Raw genomic sequence first — 25,073 nt, 5'->3', positions numbered from 1 at the left:
TGACTTTTGAACTTAGACGGAAATGATACTAAGGAACCTGGCATTTGTCTACAAACAGTCAGTGCCAAGGAGATTGGCATCAGTGTTTGTCTACCGAGTTTTTCATGTTGAAGGAACAGATGCAAAGGCCCTGAGGTCGGAGTGAGTTTGGTGTCTCCAGTATCGGCAAGACCAGGATAGTTGGCGGGTGACAGAAGGGATGAAGGACGGTATAAGATGAGGAAGGCATGACAAACTAGATGATGCCGGACCTGATGAGCCAGGACGTTACAGGGTGGTGTGCCCAGGCCCTACCCTCGAGATTAGAGACCTGGGGTGAGAGCAAGGCAAGTACATCTGATCAAGTCCCTCAGAGTGAAGTTTAGACTGAGGTCTGGACCTTGCTTTGAATAAGACCTCCCCCTGCCTGAAGGAGTTTGGGACAGTAGCTTTATGTATCTTGGCACATAATTTACTCTGTTGGATTTAATGATGGTTCATTCAACGATTGCACAACTCAGGTTTGAGTACCTCTGACATGTACGAGTTTGAGTGCTGAAAAATAATATACATTGTATTACAATAATATAGCATTGTAATTTTTTGAGACAGTAGGATAAAATAGGTTCAATCAGAACTCTCCTAGAAAAATCCAGTGCCCTTTGGTCCCGTAAGTACAACTCAAAACTCTCAGCCCTTTTCAAACTGCCTGGGTCTCAGTCGAACCGAACCGCAAGAGGGTTTTCACCAACAGATGGTGCTGGGCCAGCCCGGTGAGCGTCCACAGGGAAGAGGCAGGAAGCTGCTGTCCTTCCCCCAGGAGATCTCTTGGACCACTAACAGACTCCGAGACCGCCTGTAGATAGTTCCCTTAGGAGTAGATTCAATAGCCAGTTGGTTACGGGTTAGGTAATTGTTTAAAAGGTGTATGGTAGACTCTGAAGGTTTACTTTCTCTGTGTCAGCTGTTGGTTGGTTAGTTTATTTTTAAGCTGGCCCGTAAAGTGGTTACAATGGGGACCTGTCCCTTGCTAAATGCACGGTGTAGAACCACCAGGCCGCACCAGACACGCACCAGACCTCGTGCTGAGGAGGGTGCAACCAGAACACTCGTACTCCACCTGCTGGCTGGAGTGTGAATTAGCACAGCCGCTTTGGTACACCGTCTCACGGGAACCACACACAGCCTGCCACCCACAAGTCCACTCTTCCTTTATACTCAGCAGAGAAATACCCGCATACGTTTCTCCAAAGACATGTGCAGCAAGTTCATATCAATGTCATTTCTACTCAAATGCCCATCAGTAGTGGGGTAGATAAAAAAGGGTGTCACAGTCCCTCCGTGGAACACTACACAGCAGTGAGAATGCAGGAACACACCACAATCCAGATGAATCGCAGACACATAATGTTGAGTGAACAAAACAACTACTGAATGAACCTATTTCTATAACGTACAAACACAGGTAAAACTATGAGTGTTGTTAGTCAGTCAATGGTTGCACCATTGTCAACACTCGTTCTACGTGTTGGTCTTTTCTGCTGTAGAATATCATCCTGGTATTGTGCTGTGCATTCAGTATGCACTGGAAGGACGGGGGCCTTTTGCGAGGCTGGTAATGTTCTCTTCCCTAATCCAGGTGTTGGCTACCTCACTGCACGCCCTTTAGACAGGTCATCCAGCATTTTTTCACATGTGTTATGCGTCATTGAAGTTCTTTTAAAAAATTAAAGAAGATAGCCTGTTGTAAAGTTAAAAATAAAAAGAGCAGTTGATCCTGTGTTGCTCTTCCATGGCTGAGAGCACATCTCCTGCAGCAGCGAGGCCTCTGACAGCCTCTCCCTTTCCTACCCTGCAGGGCGCTATGTCTTGTCTTTTGTTGGCTGTGGTTTGGCTATCGTGGGCACCTACCTGCTGGTGACATTTGCCCCCAACAGCCATGAGAAGATGACAGGCGAGAACATCACCAAGCACCTTGTGAGCTGGCCTTTTCTCCTCTACATGGTGAGCGAATCTTCTGGTCCTTCCACCTGAGATGGCAGGAGCAGGGATACAGTGCCAGAAACCGGAAGCTTGAATACTCATCCACAGGGGATCCATGAGCCATGTCATACTCAGACACTGAAGAGCAGGCTGCAGGGAGTACATGGTTCACGAGGAAAAATGCTATTTTCATTTATGTTGTGAGTCATGTCTATAGTGGAACATGTAGTAGGATGCTGATTTTACTTGTGTTTGTTTTATTAGAAATACAGGTGGTATGTATACATAATGCATCTATAAAACACTGATGGAGAAGCACAGCTGTGGTTTCTGGGAGATCGAATTATGACAACAGTCTTACTCCCTCTCTTCTGTCTTTCATCCAAACTTTATACAGTGACCACTGGACACTTTATGATGAGGAAAAAAGTTACAGTTTTAAGCAATCATAGAATTTTAGTTGATCCTACCTAATAGCACACAGCTGATGGAAACGCAGTCCCACCCAGAGTCCAGTCCTTTGCTCCAATTCTGTAGTTCTGCAAATAACTAGTGAACAATACCATTCATATCACACATGAGTGAACCGTTGCTGAAGACCACTCAGTACGTTACTAGGGAGCTGCGAGCTGTTCAGGCTGGATTCAGAAGAGAGTGTAGAACGAAGGAAATCTTTGCTGACACCAAAGAAAAATGTTTGTGCGTTATTGATTGTGCAAAAGGATTTGAATATGCGGATCATAACAAACTATAGATCGCGTTGAGAAGACTGGGCATTCCAGAGCAGTGTCTTGTGTTCCTGCAGAACCTGTGTGTGGATGAAGAGGCTGTTGTTAGACCAGGACACGGGACTGCTGCATGGGTTACTATCGGGAAAGGTGTGTGTCAGGATTGTGTCCTCTCACCATACTTACTCATTCTGACTGCTGAGCAAACAGAGAAGCTGTCCTGGTTGAAGGAGAACACAGCCTCGGGATTGGAGGAAGGCTTATGAACAACCTGTGATGTGCTGGCGACACGACCCTGCTGGCTGACAGTGAGGGGGGCTGGAAGCACTTGCTGATGCAGATGGAGGACTGCAGCCTTCAGTCTGGATCACAGCTCAGTGTCAAGAAGACCCAAGTCCTCCCAGCTGTCGAAGAGCAAGGATGTCACTTTGAGGACTAAGATGTGCCCGACTCAAGCCATGGCATTTTTTAATGCTTTCTTTTTTTAAGTGTTATTGCCATTTGGTCCACATATCACAAAATACAATTGTTTAATCGTGACAAGAAGAGTTACACAGTCATCACCACAATCGATCTTAGAACATTTTCTCCGTGCCCCCGCCCCGCCATGGTTAAATCACTTTAAAATTGAGTTGTGTGATCACCTTCAGTTCTGGAGAGTGCTCCTTCCCCCCTCCCACAGACTTCATTTGCTCCCTCAACCCCCTGACCCTCCGCGCCCCCCTCCCCTATAAACCCTGTGCCTCTATTCCTGCGCTTCACAACCGAAACAGTGGAAGGCAAAGCGCCGTGGCCTGCCAAAGAGCCAACAGATCTGTCCTGGAACAAGTACATCCTGAACACTCCTTAGAAGAGAGGATGGCGAGGCTTCGTCTCGCATACCTTGCACATATTAGGAGAAACCTGCCCCTGGAGAAAGACACCAAGCTTGGTCAAGTGGAGGACAGTGCACAAGAGGAAGACCTTCTACGAGCTGGCTGACAGAGCGGCTGCCCCCATGGGCTCAAACATGACAATTGTGCAAGTAGTCTGCTCTGACAAGGATCCCATTAGAAGGCCCTGGATAGAGTGGGAGGGAAATGTGGAACAAAATTCAAAATCATAGAAGAGCCCCGGTTTACCGATCCACAGAGACCGGTGGACTCTCCAGGGCTATGGCCCGTCGTCACCCTTCAGGTGTAGAACTGAACTCGCCTTCGCGTTAGGAAACCCGACCACTAAAGATCAAAAGGGCAGCATTTACCCAAGAACACGGTCCAAGAGGCAAAGGAATGGAGCCACAGGGAGGAGGTGCAATCGGTGATGTTACATTGAGGAGATTGCAGTGGGTGGCTTGAAACCAGATAGAGTATGAATTGTTGGATGCAAAACTGATAATACGCTCTAAACTCTCGGCCCATTCACACACCAAAAAGGGGTCTTTGTTTGTTTGCTTGCTTGCTTGTGTTTAAAGTGGCAGCAGCAGAATATAACCTAGGACGTGATGGGCGCTCAGTCAGTGCCTGGGCTTGCATTCCTTGATCACGACTGCAAGGCACTGCTGCCAGCTAGAGAGATGTGGCCAAGTCGAATTCAGGAAGTAGCTAGCAGGTGTTTGCTCTGTGTCAGAAACTGGGTGTAGCAGAATAAGTGAGGCACACTCACAGAACTCACGGTTTGTGGAAGAGACCAATAGTCGGTTCCGGTTTTGGGTGGGAGCTATGTTCTATTATGTCACTACATTATAGACTGGGTTAGGTTCCCATCAGCTTCTGGCAACACATTTTTGCCAGTGGATCAATACATAGCCTAGTTTTATGTGTGTTTTTGCTTAAAGACAACTTATTTTAATATATAGGTAGCTCACTAACATCACATTCGCATTTAGCAGCACTGTAATTCATGCCTGGACAAAGCTCTCTCACAGGGATCCCCAGAGTGGGCACACTGCCCCCCTGGGGGACTCTGGAATGATCAGGGGCCACAGAAGCAGGCCCTGTCCTGTATCCTGATGATGAACTGTAGCACAGAGGGTTTCAGTTACCAGGAGGTGCTGAGTAATTTTTTTTTTCCTGAGAAGGAGCAGTAGGCCACATAAGTTTGGGAACCTCTGATCTAACACATGTAATTTTTCTGTAAGGTGCGTCCCAGTCGCCTTGCACTTAGGAATACAAAGCAGCACTTCTGGGCCATTTCAAGCAGCAAAATAACTAACAAAGAGCACAAAGGTGCAGAAAGCATGACACTTAAGTAGACCACGTAAAGGACACTTTACAGCCTGAGGACGGAAGCTGGAAGCCCGGATGTCCATCCATTCTTCAACCTCAGCTGGGAAGGAGTAAGCTAAGCAGTTTACATGGCTCACTGCTTGGCAAGTGTTGGTCTTGGGGTTACAAGTTACTTTTGGCAAGTAGTTGGTTATGCACGAGGCTGCTAACCACAAGTACAGCCATTCGAACCACTAGGCACCGTGTGGGAGAAAGGCTTTCTGCTCCCGTAAAGATCTGCAGCCTCGGAAACCTGAAGGAGCCATGCTCCCGGCCCAGGGGCTCTCTGGGTTGCAATGAACTCGGTGGCACTGACTTTGGTTTTGTCCAGAGGAAATTTGCAACTGCAGAATCCATGAATCTTAAGGGATGCCTTGAAAATGTAGCTGTCTTCTAATACTACCCAGCATTCGTGTAAGTGCCAGGAAAATCACCAAAAAGTTGGAGCCACCTGAGTGCTTGTACAATGGCTGGGGATGTTGAGTGACCGTCTGCCGGAACATGAAAACTCTGTGTGTTAACGAAAGAGGGGCCAATGCGAACTTACACTTTGACTACGGTGACAGCTAGATCAACTTTGTATTCACTGGCACAAAGACAAGGAAGAAGCAGGATAATGAAAACCGCTGTGTCTTATGGCACTCACATTATGAGTACTTTTCCTTGGATTCTTTTCATAAGGCTCACAAATGTCTCTGTGTTGGTTTTTGTAATAGACTGTGGTAGGGGTGGGGAGGCACGTGGAATAAGCCACTGTCGAACTTTTCTGCTTTGTTTTCCTGGCTGGGGGCTCTCTTAACTTCTTGGGAAAGTAGTGGCAAATGTTTGGGGTGGTAAAGGCTAAAAAGGGTAAGAAAACAAGTTGTTCATGGAAATAGGGACGCTTCTCCAACTTTAGGCTTGCCAGTGTCTGATTATAGGTTTCTACGGAGTCAGTGCCTTCTAAACACCAGGTGCTGTGTTTCAAATCTTCCATGTAGCCGCCTAAGAAAATGCAGGTGCTCTGGAGCCAGGCTTAGCAGGTTCAAGTCCTGACTCTGCCATTACTCACTTGGGATTGTGTTAGTCCCTACGTTTTAGAATTACTGTGCTGATTTAATGAGTTTTGTAAACTACTATTCACGTTGTCCACCATGGCACTGCAGGGTAAGAATCAGAGTCCCTAGTCACAGAGGAAAGGAACAGAGGTTCCAGTTGAAGACAGATCTAAGCTCAAACCTGGACCTCCCTAATTTCAATTGCCATCATCTTTCCACTCAGCCGAGCTGAACACCTGAAAGGCTTAGTTAGAGAGATTGGGGGGGTGGCTACTTGTACACTTGACGAAGTCTCCCTCCTCGGTGGATAAGGGTCTCCCTCTTTGGCCCAGTTTTAATGGGGTTCCCCATAGAACAGTGACAGCGGAAGACCAATCCCTTGAACCACAGCCATCCAAGATGGGGCGGCTATGAGGCCTTCTTGTGAGGGGATCGGGAACTTCCTTCTTGCTGGTTTAGACATTAGCATTTGACCCAAAGTTTCCTTTTCCACCACATGAGGATCTATTAGTCGTTTGGGAAATGCTCAATATTTCTATTTCCTTTCCACTCTGAGGGGCTATGATTTTCATAAACGGAGCGGCATAAGCTCTGGCCCAACCCACCGGGGTTGCCCAGTTTTGCCCATCTCTACAGAGCCTGCTGACACCCCCCCCCACCCACCCCCACCCCCCTGCTCCCCCAGCTCGTGGAGATCATTCTGTTCTGCTGGCTGTTGTACTTCTACAAGGAGAAGAACGCCAACAACATCGTTGTGATCCTTCTGCTGGTGGCGTTGCTTGGTAAGTCGGGGTCCAGGGGACTGGAAGTGGACTTGAGGAAACAGTGGGGTCGAGAGAAAGTGGACCTGCAGTAGGGAGACGGGGGGCGGGGCTGGGGCTGGGCCTGCAGCAGGAGAAGGGAGGTAGACCTGGAGGAGCAGCAGCAGCGGGACGTGGAAGTGGACCTGGAGCAGGAGAAGAAAGGTGGAGGGGGCCGGACGTGGAGCAGGAGACGTGGGGCGGGACGGGGGGAGGTGTGGACTTGGCGCCTGGTGTGTTGGGGGTCTGCTGCCGCCTCTTGGCGCCCCTGTACCTGGTATGGTTACTGTCCTTCTTTAAGCCTCATTTTCCTTCTCTGAAAATAGTCACAGGGGCACACGCACATCACAGACGGATGGTCACTGTTGATCTTGCTGTGGAGCCGGCCAGCACACAGTGACCCCACACACAGTGGGTGACACGCTGCCCAGGCTGCACCAGCACGTGAATCAGACTCTTGTCACCCATAGGGTGTTGACTGGAGCCCTGGGGTGTAGTGGTTACGTGTTGGCTTGCTAACCACGGTGTCAACCATTTAAACCCATCCGTCTGAACCACTGGGAGGAAGATGAGGGTTCCTTGAGCCCCTAAAGACTGACAGCCTCAAACCGACCGCGGCAGCTCCGTTCTGCCCTCTCAGGTTAGGAGGAGTCGGAATTGACTCAAGGGCAGTGGGTCGGTTTGCATTTTCGAAGTCGATCTCCAGGCCTTTCCTCTGCGTAGTCTGCCACTCCGCTGACAGCTGCTCAGCATCAGAGCTCCAGGCAGGCTTCCACCGACAGACAGTGAGGATGAAGCTCCCATACTGACCAGGCCTGTGTGTGTTTCCTAAGGCGCTTCCCATGGCAGCAGAGTATTAGGTGAAAACACTTTGAAAGTAAAGTAGCATGCATGTATGGGAAGTCTGTGCACATATACATGAGAGTGTGCATGCTAACATGTTTGCAGGTCTCTGGTCTCAAGAAATGTTTCTACAAACACGCGTGAGCTTAGAAAAAAAAAAAGAAAGACACCTGTACTCTTTACCCGGAGCAACCTTTCCCTGTGGTTGCTCTGAGAAGGACATACAGGGGAGTCCGTTGGCCCCTGCACACACAGGCCGTCTGGAATCCCACCGCGTTGCAGGCATGGCGCCAGGCACTCGCGGTCTCAGGGTCCTGCACGCCTTGCCTGTTCTCGGCAGAGCTGCGATGTGGCATTTCTTTAGCAGAGGATAGCCTGTCAGTGCATGGCTTGCTTCTCTCTGTGTCTGAGGGTGATGAGCACAGATACTGGGAGAAGTATAAAGGATCCGGCCCAGACAGTGTCTTCCCACTGTGTCAGCCACAGGGGGGAAGCTGCCAGTGTCGCCTTGTCTTTTCCTGCGAGGTCTTTGGGGCTGTGAATGCCGGGCGGGTCTGGCAGGCCCCATGCCCCCGGGCCTCCCGCATGCCCTTGTTCCGCAGGGTCCATGACGGTGGTAACGGTGAAGGCCGTGGCCGGGATGCTAGTGCTGTCGATACAAGGCCACCTCCAGCTGGACTACCCCATCTTCTACGTGATGTGTGTGTGCATGGTGGCCACCGCCGTCTATCAAGCCACGTGAGTCGAATGTTCTGTCCCTGCTGGGCCTCGTCTTGCAATCTCTGGAACATGCAGACTGACCCACTAGCACGAGGGTGTGGCATTCAGAGGGGAGCAGGATGCTGCTGGTGTGCCGAATTGTAGCCGGGAGGGACTTGGTCCCCATGGAAGTCTGGATTGGATGGGTTTGCTTTTTTCCCTCTGCCTGAACACATGAGACTATGGGACCAGAGGCCGCCACATTCCCCATCTCCTTCAAGGCAGGCATCCACATCAGGGACCCAGAAGACGCCATGCTATCACCGTGAGCTAGGTAGGAAAGGACAGGTGACATTTCTTGTCCTCAAGAATGTCCCTAAAATATTCCCAAGTCAATGAGCAACAAAAGAGTCCAAAAAGCAGCAATGTTGAGGTTGTCCAGCTATGCAGCAGGACTTCCTGCCCATCTCCCTCGCTGGGCTGGGTGTTCCCAGAGGCAAGGCTGAGCTCCAGTGCCTGCCAGGGAGCCTGGAGCAGAGTCGGGGCCCCTGAGTCTGGGATGCGACATGCCTGAGTGGGTACAGAAGAGGGACTTGCCTTGTACACACTTGCTGTGTGAGACCGATTTACCCTGCGAAGGTCAGAATCTGCACTCAGCCTCCCGTTCACCGCCAGCCAACTGCGAAGCCATGAGGCATCACTGGAGTAAGTGCCACGGTGGGCGTTCAGTGAGACGGAGGCTCTTTCCTCAGCGCTCAGCCCTCGAGAGGAGCCACCTCATCTGTTCCCTGTCACGCCCCCTTTGTATCTGAGGAACAGAGGCAGAGAGGTTAAGAGCCTAGGTAGTGCTGGAGCTGAGATTTGAGCCCAGGCACCTCCCAGCCCGTGGCCCTCACCAGTCTGTTCCACTGCTGCCTCCTCAGCTTCTCTGGGATATAGGTCTCGTTATGGTGAACACAGGTCTCGTTATGGGGCAGGGGGAGCAGCCTGGTAAACAGACCATGACAATCCACAGTCTTGGGTGTCGAGTTTTCTTGGCGTGGGCAGCTGTTCAGTGATCACTCAAATGGTTTAGCGTCGCAGAGGGAAAAAGCAAGAAGACATTCTGTAATGATGTCAGTGTGTGTCTCTAGATAGAAATTAATCCAACCCATGGTTATCGAGTCCATTCCAACTGACGGCGACCCTCACAGGACCGGGCAGAACTGCCCCTGTGGGTTTCCAGGACTGCAAATCCATCTTTCTCCTGAAGAGCAGCAGGTGCTCTTGAACTGCTGCCCTTGCTCTTGTACATCTTTAGAAGAGTAGACAGCCTCCCCTTTCTCCCAAGCAGGGCTAGGGGTGGGGGTGGGTCTGAACCACCAGCCTTGTGTTTACCAGTCCAACACCTTACCCACCGCGCCAGCAGGGCTCCTCGATGAAGACTGTTGTGGGAGCCATGGAGTTAGCGCCACCTCAGAGGGGCCCGCTACAGCCGGAGGAGACACTGCCCAGTCCTGCGCCATCCTCGCCATGGCTGTTTGAGCCCATTGGTGCAGCGCCTGCATCCACCCACCTTGTCAAGGGCCCTCCTCTTTGCGATACCCCTCCTCTTGACCCAGCAGGATGTCCTGCTCCAGGGCCCGGTCTCCTGGGAACGTGTCCAAGCACATGAGACAGTCTCGCCGTCTTTGCCTCGAGGGAGCATTCTGGCTGTCCTTCTCCCGAGACGGATCTGTCTGTTCTGTCGGTCTTGCAGTATTCTTCCCCAGCACCGACTCTTCTTCGCTGCGCCTTCCTCGGTGTCCGGCTTCCACATGAGGTGGTTGAGAACCGCAGTGGCAGGCATGCCTTCGCCCTCAGCGTGACCCCCTTGCTTTGCATCTCTCCACAGAGGTCTGTGCGGCAGATTTGCCCGACACAGTGTGTCGTCGATCTCCTGGTTGTGGATCCAAGCAAGAGGAATTCCTTGATAGACAGACTAGGATTAACTCCCTGTCATATATTTGTTATTGTAATCCCAGTTTTTTTAATGCAGAAAAAAATGATGACAGCACTAGACAGTGTGCTGTGTGTTTTGTTGGCACATGCAGGAGAGCAGGCATTGCAGGGAAGAGAAGACAGCACTTCAGGTGATGCGGCCACGTGGCCGGAGATGTGAGACCAAGATGGCACAGCCCACTTGGGGACAGTGTGTCTAGGGGAGAACGGAAGCCGGAGGCGCACGGTGTCCTGTAATGAGCGTGGCACTTTCACAGATCCAAGCAATGGTCCTGCATGTGCACCTTCCACCTCCAAACCCAAGTCTCCCTCCCTTCGTCAGACCACCCCTCTGCATCCCACCGTCCGCTGACCCGAGTGCTTTTGTCTTGAAGGTTTCTAAGCCAGGCGTCCCAGATGTACGACTCCTCTTTGATTGCCAGTGTGGGCTACATTCTCTCCACAACCATTGCAATCACAGCAGGTAAGGGGCCCGGCCGCTCATCTCCGCCTGCTCCCCTGGGACTGTCCACTTTCACGGAGAAGCCTGCCTGATCGGTCTCCTGAGGGCCGATCCACTGGTGACCTCCACCACCAGCCTTGCCGTTAGCAGCCCAGTGCTTACCCAGGGCACCGCCTGTTTCAGTTAAAAAGCAAGATGGAGAAGGGAGGGAGGCTGAGGGAAAGGAAACCGAGCATCTGCTCCCTGGTGGCTTTTCCTGCAGGCCTGTGCTGTTTTAGCAGGCACTGCCTTAGTGCTTGTTGGCCAGATTAGCCCTGGTGCAGGGGTGGTGGTGAAACCAGTCGAGCGCTGACCCTGGTGACTTGAGAGTGACTGGCCTGTGTTGTCTCCCCGTGGTGTTGCAGGCGCGATATTTTACCTGGACTTCATCGGGGAGGACGTGCTGCACATCTGCATGTTTGCACTGGGGTGAGTCCCGCCTGCTGCTCCCGGGCTTTGCGTGGGGAACTCCAGAGCAGGTGGCCACTGCTTCTCACGAATTACTTCAAAGGTGCAGACAGTCCTCTGTAGCCAGGCGGGGATGTGGAGCTCTGTCTCCAGAGGCAAGGGTCCTTCCAGAAGGGCTTCGTCTCCTCTGGGGCCTTAGGCTCCTTTAAGCTGAAAAGAAAAAGCACAACCTCACAGCTACTGAGTCAAGGCTGGCTCATAGTCGTCATTAAAATGCCACGTTCGGACAGATGAAAAGCCTCTCCTCGGTGGAAGACTCGCATACTGAAGCTGCGAGAGATAACCCCTTTTACACTCGTCGTTGGGTGAAAAGCCAGCAGGCAGATGAGACCGGCACTCTGTCCCTGTCATGTGGGCGGACAACTTGGGACTAACAGTAAAAAGTTGAAGTGAGCACGCTTTCTAAGCCCTCATACCATTTCTAATCATTTCTCTTAGGGGAAAACAGTTGAATGGAGACAGAAGAACACATTACAAGACTGTGCATTAATTTTAAAATTTGTATCAGCAAATAATCAGAAGTGAACCCCCAGTGGTAGAACCTGGGTTAGAGATCATGGCCTATCCCGCATGTTGCCTGTGAAACACCGAGGCCAGCCCAGAGATCCTGCCCGAACAGTGCCTCAAACCTCAACTCACTGCCCTCAGCTCAATCCCCACTAGAGTACATGAAATCGGGGGTTACAAGCGTTTTCAGTGTGGCTGCCTAATAACCCAGCAGCCCCACTTCTAGGTATATGCACACCCCCCCAACAAAATGAGTTTGCTTGTTGGTAAAAAATGGTTTGTACAAGGATATTTATAGTAACTTCACTCATAATCGACCCAAATGGGAAACAGCCTAAATATCTACCAACGGGAAAGCGGAGAAACACATTACAGCTATTCAGACAGTGGAATTCTACCTCCAGATTAAAAATAGTGAACTTCTAATACATTATCAGAATGGACGAATCTTAACATATATAGAGATCGGTGAAAGCATCCAGGCACAGGGACTACATTCCACTCACAAGGTGTTCAAGAGCAACACTAACCAAAAGTTGGGTAACAGCCCATCCACAGCTGCCTGGGTAAACAATGTGGTCAGTCCATTCAGTGGAGTATGGTTTACATGAAAGAGGAGGTTCTGATACATGCTACTACATGGACAAACCCTGAAAGTATTGTGCTGAGTGAAATGAACCAGGCAAAAAAGACGAGAACTGTATGATCCCGCTATTTGAAACACGTTGCTGTTAAACGCTATCAAGGCCGTTCTGAGTCACAGCATCTCCACCTGTGGGCGAAGGAAACGCTGCCCAGTTTGGCGCCATGCTCACCCTGGTTAGGTTTGAGCCCGTCGTTGCAGTTAGTGTCCTCTGGCTCCTTGGGGGTCTTCCCCTTTTCCAGGGGCCCTCTACGTTGCCAAGCCTGATGTCCCTCTCCAGGGGCGACTCCCTTCTCATAAAGCGTCCACAGAACGTGAGACAGAGTCTCGCCATCCTTGCCCCTTCCCACAGTGTCGTTGATCCCTCTGGCACCGAATAGGCAAATGCGCTCCCACAAAGATTAGTGGGTCCCAGTAGACGTGGGGAAGGGCAGATGGGCAGTTAAACAGCTCAAGAACAAGCAATTCTAACCTGTGGTGAGGGAAGTCAGGTAGCAGCTCCCTCTGGGGAGCGACTGGCATGGATTTGGGCACCAGGAAACTTTCTGGGTGGATGGGAATGCTTCCTCTCTTAACCTGGATAGTGATTGCCTGAGCCGTACACCAGGTAAAATCCATCCAGCCACAGGGTTTTGGGCATTCAACTCCATGTAAATTAGGCCTCCCTTCTTGGGAAGTTTGCGTGTTTGTAGAAGCGATAAGGACGCAGGGAAACGTCAAAGTGCCGGGAGAATGTACCCCGGCACCCACCTGGGGGTCGGGACTAGCAGAATACAGACCTTCCCAATTTGAACTGATGTTTACTTTCTAGAATTCGGTGTGGATTGGATTTAGGCATAAGCGTTCCTCATTTGTCTTTTATTTTTTTCTGCAGCAGAACCCAAGCCTAATTGCCTCATAGTGGGCTCTGAATCACAATGATACCAGGTCACGTGCCAAAGTAGAACCACACTCCCTCCGGTCCGGGTGTGTGTTTCAAAATAGTTTCAAAGATGGATAGGCAACGTGGCCTTGACCAGCTCCTCCTTTGTCAGCGTACGTGCGGTGACCGTGCTGTGCAACCAGCACCCGTCGTAGAACACATGGTTTTCCAGGCAAGCTTCTGGCTGGAACTGCTGGCCGGGGAGAGGGTTAGTTGTTCCAATGGCGGTGGCTGCAGAGTTGAAGTGTGTGGGGCCCTTAGTATTCAACTATGTCAGGCCCAGCAGCCTCTAAGGCAGTGCTTCTCAAACTGGGGGTCGAACGACCCTTTCACAGGGGTCGCCCGATTCATCACAGTAGCAAAATGACAGTGATGAAGTAGCAACGAAAATAATGTTACGGTTGGGGGTCACCACCACATGAGGAACTGTATGAAAGGGTCGCAGCATGAGGAAAGCTGAGAACCACTGCTCTAAGGTGTGCTCCACAGCGAACCCTCCACAGGTGCTAACCTTCCACAGCCTGTGAGCCTTCTTTGTACCTGTCCCGCCCAAACCCCCCTCCAACCAACCACCTCACCCCAGAGACTGTGATTTCCTCCCCAGGTGCCTCATTGCGTTCGTGGGCGTCTTCTTAATCACACGTAACAGGAAGAAGGCCGTTCCATTTGAGCCCTATATCTCCATGGATGCCATGCCAGGTAACGGTCAAACTCCATGTGCCCCACTGGCCAGCCCGTCCACGCAGACTGACTGATACTTCCTGTTGCCCAGCTGCCAGCCAACCCCGGGCTTGGTCCTGGGAAGGTGTGCGGTGCCGTCATGGTGTGACTTCCCTCACTGTGTTTGGTTTGTTTGTTTGTTTTTTTTTGGGGGGGGGGGTTATCTTGGTGTGTTGAGGAGGGGCTGTGACTGAGGCACCTGGTTGGCTTTGAGCACTTCCTGCCCATTCCCAAGTCTGTTTTAGGACTTTTAACAGAAAATCCTGATTCACCCTGGATGAAATCATGCCCCGCGGCACCAGGCTTCACGTCTGCAAAGAGCCAACCCACCCTTCTAGCCAGAATGGGATGCTCAGAGGGAAGGAAAACAGGATGGCTGGAATTCAGAATAGAACCTGGTACCTCAGATTCCACAAGGGAGAGGATTGTTCTCGAAAGCCAGTTTCCCTGGGTGAGAAGGTTCACACAGAGGGCCCAAACCCAACTGCCCTCAAACCCAGGCAGAGCTAGGAATGATGAAGCCCAGCAGGGAGCGAAGGACTTAGGGGAGGTGTCTGTGTGCCAGAGGGATTCAGATTTAGAAATAAAGGACAACAGCTGGCCCCTTTGAGGTCCGCTAGCCATAATGCTCTGGACCGCTACCTTTCCCCTCGACAACTCAAAATTAGCTTTTACCTTAAATATACAAGGGGGCACCCTCAAAAAACAGAATTGCACTGGGGCGTCTCCTGGGAAGGTTCTCTTTGGTCACAGTGAATTTTTACCTACAAGAAGTTTCACTCAAACCTCGTTTTTTTGTGATGGCCAATTTAAGAGAACAGCGTGTGTAGTATTAAATTAAATGGTGATGGGAGGGTGAGGGGCCTGCTACTACTTCTACCCATGGGTTCAGTAATGCAAATTGAGATATATAAATATTATATTAAAGTCATCGGGAGCATGAGAGATATTACAATAATGCAGTTAGACACATTACATGGTAGCATTGCTCACCTCAGCCCAGCTTGGTGGTCCACCTGGAGAGACGGGGAAGGGAAGGAAGGCAAGGAACCCAGGAGAGAGGAAAGAGAGGAGAGGGGGAAGAGAGGGGAGCCAGAGAGAGGTCAGAGAGAGAGAGGTCAGAGAGCTCTATATTGCTGACTCACGCCTATATACCTTTTGGGGGCATGCCAGCCCACTAATTACAGGTAGAGACATACATCACAGGGAGGGGCTGCACTATAGGTTACACGCAATGAGGGGGTGGTCTAGGGGATGGCCTCTGGGTCTCCATAGGGACCATTATCAGTAGAGTGAAAACTCAGCCTACAGGAGCCTGTCCATTGTCCCCAGAGGCAGGGAGCAGGCCCACCCCTGTGGTGGGATGAGACAGCAGTCTGGCAACTGATTTCCCTCAGGGGAGGGAGTGCCTGCGCATCTGACCTCCCCCCACAAGCGTGCAGCTATGAAATTTTGTTTCCTGTTCGGGAAAAATGCTGCAGAAACTGTTTTGTGATGTTGAACACAGTTTACTATGACATCGGTATGGAAAAAACTCAAGTGTACGAGTGGTTTTCTCATTTCCAAAAAAGGTGAAATGTCAATTGATGACAAACCTTGTTCTGGACGTCTGTCAACTTCCCAAGTGGACAAAAATGTTGATTCGTAGTGCATTTGGAGTTCATTCCACCAGGTCAGACTGTTAATCAAGCTTTCTATTTAGAGGTTCTGAAAAGATTGCATAAAAGTGTTTGACAAAAAGGCCTGATTTGTGGCAGACGGAGGACTGGTTTTGCCATCAAGACAATGCACCTGCTCATGCAGCCTTCTCAGTGCACCAGTTTGGGGCAAAAAACAGCATGCTCTTGCCCTGTGTACCTGACTCACCTGACCTCGCTCTGTACAACTTCGTTTTGTTTCCACAAATGAAGCAGGACATGGAAGGAGAGCAATGTGATGACATAATAGAGGTGAAGAAAAAACAAGGGAGGTGCTGTCAGCCATCCAAACAGATGATTTTGAAAAATGTTTCCAAGAATGGAATCGCAGAATTGACAAATGTATTCAGTGTAATGGAGAGTACTTTGAAGGTGATAAAGGTTGTTTTGTGAAAAAATTTAAATACATAGCTTTGAAAAAAATTCCGTTCCCCCCACCCCACCCCACCCCGGGTACCCCTCGTATAAGGTAGAACCCTTTCCAAAGCAGTGAGTCTTGCCCTCCACGCACACAGTCTAGTGGACAAACCTGAGCACAGTGATCCCTGGGGTCCTGCTTCCTAGAGGACAGGTTTCCAGCCCCTCGGGCGGTGCTTCTGATACAGGTTCTCAGAGCTGGCTGAGGTGCCCGGCATCAAACGGCTCCAGCGCTCACGTGTCTCCTTTTTGTTACCTCTTCATCTCTTGCTGTGAAGCTGTTGTCTGTCATTCTTGCTGTTAACCAGAGTGCCTGCTTCTATCAACTCCACGTCAGTCCTCTTATCTGGCCCAGCTTGTTAGATGTGTGCATAAAAATCGTCGTAAATGAGGTCTGCGTGGGTGCAAAGGTGCCCCCTGGGAGTCAAGTGCATGAGCTCTAGTGCATGGACTTGTTAAACCTCTAACCGGGCTGCTCAGATGCCTTTTTTGCTTACTTCCTTGTTTCTCGGCTGTGTTCCGGATAGATGAGGGCGCTGGATAGCTGAGTTCCAGATAGGTGAGGTGTCAACTCTGTGTGCAAGTGTGTGGTACCTGTACATGTATAGATGTGTCTGTGTGTTTATACAATATGTATGTGTGTACATATATATGTATGTGTACCTATTTGCCTATGCATACATAAAGGATGTGTTTGCTGGCGGGACGTAGAAGGTAACCGAAGGTAACTTAGAGGTCAGCATTCTGTAGTCTGTCTGTGGGTGTGGTGTGGTGCTCCGCTTTCTGTCGTAGCTTGTGACCAGTGGGGAAGTCAGATCTTGAAGAAAGGAGACCCCGCCCTCTTAGTGTGGCTCCTGAGACACCTGTGACTGAACAGGGGTTCTGTACTGGGACAAGCTTGGAATTGGCCTTCAGATAGACCTGGGTTCCAGTCCCAGCTCTACCTGCTACCCACTGTGCGACCTGGGGTACATACCAGGACCTCCCAAGGCCCCCGACCCTCACGTGGAAACGGGGTTTCCTTCGTGCAGGTGATGGGGAAGGGGAGGAGCTATGTGAAAAGGCTCCTTGCACTGTCTCTGGGACATGGTAGATGCCTGGCTAAATTTGGTTTTTAGATTTTAAAACCACGTGGAAATGTTCACACTCTGATGTGCCCCTGATGACAAGCGAGACGTGGACACTGGCCATGCTGGATAACCCAAACGGAAGCAGGCTTGCTTTTCGAGTCCCTCGGTGCTGGCCAGCCCCCTGGCCTTGCTCTAGGCCTCACAGCAGGAGGGGTCGGAGTCCCTGTCCACGTGGGATTCAAATTCCGAAATGCCACCGCTTGGAATTTGGAGATGCCTTATGTCACTCTAGCACCTGAAAGGCTCTTAAATAAGAAGAAGAAGAAGAAGAAAAGCAGCCCTCGGGCTGAGAGCTGGCCTGGCGCTGGCAGCTGGGTCTTGGCGTGCTTCACTTGGACCTATGCGAGCTCGCAGGTCACCAGCCTCAGGCAAGGCCACCGCGTGACTGTGAGGGAGGAACGGCTCAGAGAAGGCCCTCTGTAGCCGTGTCTAAACACAGACAGAACCCGGCCCAAGCCGCAAAGACGGCCAGCCACCCCCGGGTCCTGGTTGATGCAAGTGACAGCTGTTCCTTTACCACTCACTGTAGTCTCAGCACAGTCGACCTTCCTTCTGAACAAGATGCAGTCAGATCCCCCAATTAGAGAATCGTCACCATGTCCTGACAACATCTAAGTTTTTGAAGAAGGCCTCACTTCCTTGAACCCTCTCCATGATCAACTTACCCAAATCCTATGCTGGGCTCCTCAACACCTTCTCTGTGGAGCCCCACAGCTGTCTAGAGCAGCCCCCAGATATGAGAGCAGAACTCTGCTCCATAAAGTTCCCAATAGTTGATTTTTTTCCAGAAGTAGATGACCAGACCTCTCTTCTGAGACACGTCTGTGTATACATAAACCTCTAGCCTCGTGGTTAGACAAGGTAATGGATTGCTCTGTCTACCCAGAGACTCCAGACCTTAAATCATGCCCTTCAAATGCCCATGGATAGGCCTGTGCAAGATGGAGGCAAAGGTTCTTCCAGTAACAGGGCATCCCTAAGCCAGTTACAGACTGGATGAGGGTCTGGGCATCAGATCCCAGCGCTGGATCTCATTAGCTGTGTGACCTTGGGCAGTTGACTTCACCTCTCTGTTTTCTTATCCAGAGAACGAGGATAGTAGAACATCTGTGATGGGCTTGTTCGGGGATTCAATGTAGGGATGTCATCCAGTTAAAAGTCTGGACACTGGCCTTTAAACCACCACAATTTTAGCCTTGGCTCTGGCACTTTCTAGCTGTATGACCTTGCTCCCCCCCAAAATAAAAAATTCCACCCACAGACTTTTCAACCCACCAACCAACCAGTTCCCATCCAATAGACTCAACTCATGGCAGTTCTGCGTTCCATGTCTCCGAATAGGGCTGGGCCCCATGGGGTTTTCAAAAGTGCTGACCTTTCGGGAGCAGATCACCTGGTCTTGCTTCCAAGATACCTCTGAGTGGGTTTGAACTGCTAACCTTTCAGTTTGTAGCCTAGTGCTTAACTGATTGGGCCACCCAGGGACTCCTCATTAACCACCTCCCTTTTCTCATTGGTTGGCATGAAGACCAAATAAGATAAAACTATACAATGCTTAGAGCCGTGCTCACACCAACGAAACACTCTGTTCACTGTTCACGTTGCCCATTATTCTTGCTGTTGTTGTTATTACTGTGATTAATTAAAGTGCTTCCTCCAGCGCCTAGGGCACGTAAGCAGTCAAATGTCAAAGGCATTTTGCTTGCAATTTCTCCTAACTCAGCCTGGGGACAGAGGAATCTGAAAGGTCTTCATCCCAAGCAGGAAAAGAGTTGCCCTCCGAGCTAACTAGGTCCCCCACTTGACATAGGGGGAGATGGGGAACTGTAGACAGGCTAAATGAATTAAAAATAAAAGTCATTGCCCTCCAGTGAAGCACTGAAATACTCAGACGTAAAAACCACACTCACACAGTAGGGTAACAGTGGATTGTCTGTGGGGTACAGCCCTTTGGTTTTAATGCTTCTTCAACAATAAAACTTGGCTTTAAAATCTCACCTTACCCTCTCCGGGGGCCAGGAGTGTTCATGTTAAAGGAGCATCATGATGCATCTATCGTAGTCATGTGGCCCGACTCCCAGGTACCCTCTTTTCTCAACAGTACAATGAGGTTTTGCCTGGGTCCTGCCTGAATTCAACAGCAAAGTGTTGGCATCTACCACGTCCAAGGCACAGCCTCAAGTCAACGCCATCTCTGGCCCAACCAGATACCGTCACCACATTGTAGGCCAACCGATGGCTTCTCTTGATGAGGGGTGGGAGGGGGCTGGTCTGTGTGTCTATTTCCTGAACATTCATCCTTGTTGCTTAGCAACTAATATTTTGGGTGTATATTTATGGATGTTCTCTTTCCAATCTAAAGCACTCAGGAAATTGACAATGCACATGATTAGCTCCTGAGCACTATAATCAGTCTGTGGCGGGATAGGGGAAGACGCCCCCCCCACACCTGGCCCCCTCACCACATAATCATGTGGGGAAACTGGATTTCATTTCAGGTATGCAGAACATGCATGACAAGGGGATGGCGGTTCAGCCCGACCTCAAAGCGTCTTTTTCCTACGGGGCCCTGGAAAACAACGACAGCATCTCTGAGATCTATGCTCCTGCCACCCTGCCCGTCATGCAAGAAGAGCACGGCTCCCGGAGTGCCTCCGGGGCGCCCTACCGGGTCCTGCAGCACACCAAGAAGGACTGAGCCTGGCGCAGCAGCCGCGTCTCCCTGCGCTGCAGGACTTGCCTCGCCTGTCTGGTTTTTCTGTTTGTTTTGTTTGGAAACGGGAACTCTACACCAGGGATCTTGGACGGCCTTTGTCTCTGGCACAGGAAACTTTCCTCTTGGTCTTGAACATTTCAAATGGGGAGGAGGAGATCCGGGCCCTGGGTGGGTGGCACAGAACCCAGCCTCCTTGAGGAGGGCTAACCGAGCTGCCCCAGCCAGTGACCAAAGGCTGCCACATCCTTGCGCCCATCTTTCGGATCCAGCAAAAAGGCTGGGGACCTCAGTCTCGTCTTCCTCCACCACGACAGTGGGCGTGGCCCAGCCCACAGTCACCGTCTCGCATCTGTGACCACACTCTGCAGCCTCCGAAGCGGGCCAGCCCTGGGGCAGCACTCTGCAGCCCTGGGGCAGCCACGCGCTGCACGTCGGAAATGCATCCGAGGTGAAATTCCGCCTCCCTGCAGTCTGCCCTTCCAGACTCTTCCAAGCTGTGCTGACTTGATGCGTCCGCGTGGGCTCTGCTCTGAAAACAAATTTGCTTTTGGTTCTGGGAACTACTTGAATCTTCCCCACCCACGCCCCTCCCGCCCCCAAGAACAGGGAGGTCTCCAGAGCCAGAGCAGATCCTTGAAAGAGGTGACTGCGCGTCTTAGAGAAGGACGGCAGACCCTGCTCTTTCCAGGGTCACTGTTTTTCCTGCTTAGAGGCAGCCTCAGCCCTCTCTACGCTTTCCCCCGGTGAACACACCCAGCCTGAACGGTTCCTTTCCTTAAATCAGTAGAGAGTCTTTGGGTTCTCAGCCCCGTGCACCCTACAAGGGGGCCTCAAAAGCCCAAGGGAAAATGGCATTAAAAGATCATGGAATTTTCCCACCAACCTTGTTAAGTACCCTCTTATGTCTGTGTAAGCAACCCTTCTCCATCCTCGGGCTGCAGAAATCAGAATTCCTTCTGACTGCATCCAGGATGGGTCTTTAGACTGCCTGCTTCTAAACTTTAATGAACATAAAGATCCCTCGGGTGTTGGTTTAAAATGCTGATTCCCTTGTCCGAGTGCTGGGCCTGGGGAGGGGGCTTAGAGAGCAGGAGAGTCTGCTGTAGTTTGGGGATCCAGCAAGGAAAACCCCTGGAAAGCCGGAATTTCCTCTCTCGGGCTGCTTTGCCTCGCTCCCCCAGTCCCCTATGACCCATCCCGGTGTCTACTACCTAGACGCACACTTGCTGCTTCCCCAGGCAGCCTTTAACAAACAGGCCAGACAACAGTGTTACTAGACCAGTGTTGAAAATCGGTCATTCATCTTAGCGGATTGATTGTGCTTCGTACCAATTTAGTAGCTTGACTTCCCCAAAGCCCGTTGCCTGTGGTAAGTGAACACCATTGTACCATTTCTGTGTTGTGTCCAATAGAGCCAAGACGTCAACAAGCAGTGAGCTTTTTCCCATAGGCCCGACACTGATTGCATGCAACGAGACTTGGGAGCCATTTGCTCTGTGCTGAAGCACTGGGAGGGTGAAGACGATGCAGAGCAAGCTCCAGGGCCGGCCCTCCCAGCCAACAGGGGGAGACACAGCACCCAGAGCAAGCTCCAGGGCCAGCAGGGGGAGACCGCACCCAGCAAGCTCTAGGGCCGGCCCTCACGGCCAGCAGGGGGAGACACAGCACCCGCCACGCCGTGGGCAAGTGTGAAATGCAATGGCTGACTGCAGAAGTGGATAGTTCAGGAGACCCTGGTGCGGCCACAGAGTGTTTAGACAAGAATATGCCCTGGCAGAAGAGCTTTGCGAGGAAAGAGCCAGGCCAGGTGCGGGAGGTGAACCTGGACAGATACCCAGAGGCATTAAGATCAGGTTTTCACAGCTATTTCGAGTTTCCTTATTTCCCAAGTGATTTTCGTGAGGCCAGAAGTTCGGGCAGAGTGGGTGAAGGGAAGACAAGCAGGGAGGCCACTGAAAGGTGTCAAACCCAGGTGAGCAATCATTTTTAACATGACGCCCTCCCACGCTTCCTCTGCCGCCAATCCCTCTCTTGGTAAGCCTCTGAGAGTCCAGCCAGCTCTCCGGAGGAAAAGATAAAAATGCTTTGCAATTTGGGAGCTGCCACCACAGCCAAGGGATGCTGTTGTCCGGGAACCCCTGCTGGGGCCTGGGTAGCCCTGCGCCTTCTGGCATTGTCCTGTGAAGCGGCGCTTGCGGAGGGCTGAGCCGAAAGTTGCCTGGTGGCTTCCACTCAGGAGAAAGTCACTTGGGCTCTTAGGAAGAGTTAGTCACCTGGAGCCATTGTTTCCAGAGTTCGGGGTCTCTCTTGGGCTAGCTGACTGGGTCTTTGTCCCCCAAATGGGCAGTTTGCTGGTAATAAGCAGTACTGCTGTGAGGGTGGGCCAGGGGCAGTCGCCTTCCCACCATCTGATGCTTTCTGCTTTTCTCCTGTTTCTGACAGCCCTGAGCCCTATGGAGTGCCCCAGGCTGCATCAAAAACTACGCTAACATGAGGTCACCAGACGTGGGTCTAAACCTCCCAGTGTTCACTCTCCTCCCTCGCCCCCTCTGTTCACCTGTTCTGAAGGGCAGGACACTAGGTCTCCAGATGAGAAGTTAGAGCCAGCTCTTCTCGTGGCCATGAAGCCATGCCTGACGATGCTGTCACACTAAGTTCAGGTCAGCCTTGGAGTCTGGCACGTGGAGCCCACTGCTGGGGAGTGCCCTAGCCTTTGGTTCTCTGGTAGAAATCAGCCGACCTGATGGCTTCATGCAGATCTGATGTCCACCAGGTAGAGGCTGGGAGCCCTGCCCTGCAGCCTGTGAATTCCAAATCTGGCCCAACACTGCCCAGTAGGCAATGAAAACTTACTTTCATTTCTCTGAGCTGTCCAAATGAAGTCACCTTAGAATATTCTATGTGGATGCTTGCGTTTTGTCTACATTGTAACTAATGTGGCATGTCTTACTTTTCAAAACACGTGTGTACTAGGTGCAAATAACATTATGAAGTGGTATTTAATTAAAAAACAAACAAAAAACCTTCCATTATCTATGGAGTTTGAATCTTGTTGGAGCTAAGAAGTGGTGCCTAACAATAGATGTCTCTCTGGGCACGGAGATGCTCCGTGTTTGCTGCCCAGTGCGTCCCCACACCCGCCTCTCAAGCCCTTGAAGTGTGACTGAGTTTTTCATTTGATTTGATTTTCGTTTGAATATCCACGTGTCGCTAGTGCAGGAGTGGGGAATGTCCAGCTTGTGGACCATATATTCAGGCCCTCAAAATCCTCAAGACCAGCTAACATCACAGACCTCAGCAGAGATACGCGTTTCCGGCCATCACATTAGGGGTGAGTTTGACCAAATAGAGCAGGTTAGTTGTTTAGTTGATCATTTCGTACGGCCTGAGAATGATGCTATAAGTATCCAAATGGCCCTCAGCAGAAGAAAGGTTCCCCGTCCCACACCCCCACCCCTGAGCTAGGGACTGCTGCATTATCCCTGCAGATCTGCAGACCCCTGTGGTCACCATAGAGGCTGCTCGGAGGCCCTTTTCTGCAGCCACAGAGCACGGGCTAGAATGCTTCCGTTGAGTCCCTGGCTCCCCGTGTACGAGCTGCTGTGCCACGTTCCTTAGGCCCCATCTGCACGTCTGTGAGACAGGAGCGCAGCGGATCTGCCTCAGGAGTGCTGTGACTCCAACAATACAGAGTCTTGTCCAGAATCCCATCAGACATTATGAGAGGGCTGCAAAAAGTTCATGGGACAATTCCGTGACTTTTTCATTCAACTTTTCCTTAAACTTTTGAAGCCCCCTCATATTTTGTTGAAGCAATAGCTCTCCACTTTATTCTCTTATTACTTCTTAGTCCTATAATGAACATTTGTGATTTTTCTTCATTGTGCAGTTCTAAGTTTCCAAACTATAAAGACGGTGTGGTCTAGTGTCTCTATTCATGTTCATATAAACATCTATAGCTATGTTAAATATATAGATGTGTTTTATGTATTACTATGCTAGGAGCCCTGGTGGCATAGTAGGTCAGTCGTTGGCCTGTTAATCACAAGGTCAACAGTTCAAAACCACTAGCTACTTCTCAGGAGACAGATGAGGTTTTCTACTCCCATTAAGAGTGACAGTCTGTAAAGCCCAGAGGGGCAATTCTACCCTGTCCTACAGAGCCTCTGTGAGCAGCCTCAGAGGACAGGGTAGAATCAACTCAATGGCAGTCAGTTAGTATATTCATATATTTAATTTATGTAAAGTAAATGTTCATTATTTCATTTTTACAACTTAATATAATTTATTTTCTATCAGTATTTTCTATGTGTAAATACAAGGGTGCTTCAAAAAGTTCATGGACAAATATAATTAGAAGAGAATGAGATTTTTTTCACAAACATTTTGAAGCCTCTCATGACCAAATGTACCAAACCCAAATCTAACAGGTATTGAGTCCATTCTGACTCAGAGACCCTGCAGGACAGGGTAGAACCGCCTCTGTGGGTTTCCAAGACTGACTCTTCACAGCAGTAGAAAGCCTCACCATTCTTCCAAAGAGTGGCTGGTGTTTTCGAACGGCTGACCTTGTGGTTAGCAGCCTGACATATAACCACTACACCACCAGGGCTTCTAACTAAATACATACACACACACACACACACACACATGCACACTACTATATACACACTCATACACATGCATTTGTTGAGGACTTACTGTATACATGCTATGTCATGTATGCTTCATTCCTCCTTGAGATCAAGTCCATGAGCGAGTTTCCTTAACAGTAGCCCCATTTCAAAGATAAGGAATCTGAGACATGTGGGTCATTGAGCTGGTAAACACAGAGCCAAGATTTGAGCCCGAGATTGCATGGCTCCAAAACTCAAGCTTGTTGCTCTTCTGCCGTGCCGCCTTTCTTAACTGGGGGAATGGGATTCCAGTGGGGAGATGGCTTCGCTAACCAGACAAAGGAACAACATTCCGTCTATCCTAGAGCTCAGGGAGGAAGCTTCATGATCATCCCTCATTGAGTCTCTGACTTTATCAAATCACGAAACAGTAAAACTTAAAAACCCAATGCATGCTACAA

The 25,073-nt window shown here is 50.5% G+C and overlaps 1 protein-coding gene across 2 annotated transcripts in view; it reads left to right on the top strand.

Moving 5' to 3' along the window:
• NIPAL3 (NIPA like domain containing 3) overlaps positions 1–23,023 on the top strand; it is a 53,491-nt gene extending 30,468 nt beyond the window's left edge. Inside the window, exons 3-10 of one of the 2 annotated variants that reach the window (XM_045298856.1) lie at positions 1,838–1,983; positions 6,659–6,755; positions 8,219–8,354; positions 10,670–10,758; positions 11,142–11,205; positions 13,921–14,015; positions 16,678–16,709; positions 19,779–19,866. In XM_045298856.1, coding sequence (XP_045154791.1) covers positions 1,838–1,983; positions 6,659–6,755; positions 8,219–8,354; positions 10,670–10,758; positions 11,142–11,205; positions 13,921–14,015; positions 16,678–16,694 — 644 coding nt within the window. In that variant the 3' untranslated portion in view covers positions 16,695–16,709; positions 19,779–19,866. Of the gene's footprint in view, positions 1–1,837; positions 1,984–6,658; positions 6,756–8,218; positions 8,355–10,669; positions 10,759–11,141; positions 11,206–13,920; positions 14,016–16,677; positions 16,710–19,778 lie in introns of both variants that reach the window. The other variant, XM_030888001.2, reaches the window with a different exon arrangement.
• The last annotated feature ends 2,050 nt before the right edge of the window (positions 23,024–25,073 follow it).

The sequence above is a fragment of the Echinops telfairi genome, unplaced genomic scaffold (genome assembly GCF_000313985.2).
Source record: "Echinops telfairi isolate 266 unplaced genomic scaffold, ASM31398v2 ScPeMD7_7457;HRSCAF=8495, whole genome shotgun sequence".
Classification (NCBI taxonomy): domain Eukaryota; kingdom Metazoa; phylum Chordata; class Mammalia; order Afrosoricida; family Tenrecidae; genus Echinops; species Echinops telfairi.
The sequence above is the reverse complement of the archived record's forward strand: the minus strand, read 5'-3'. Positions and strand labels throughout refer to the sequence as shown.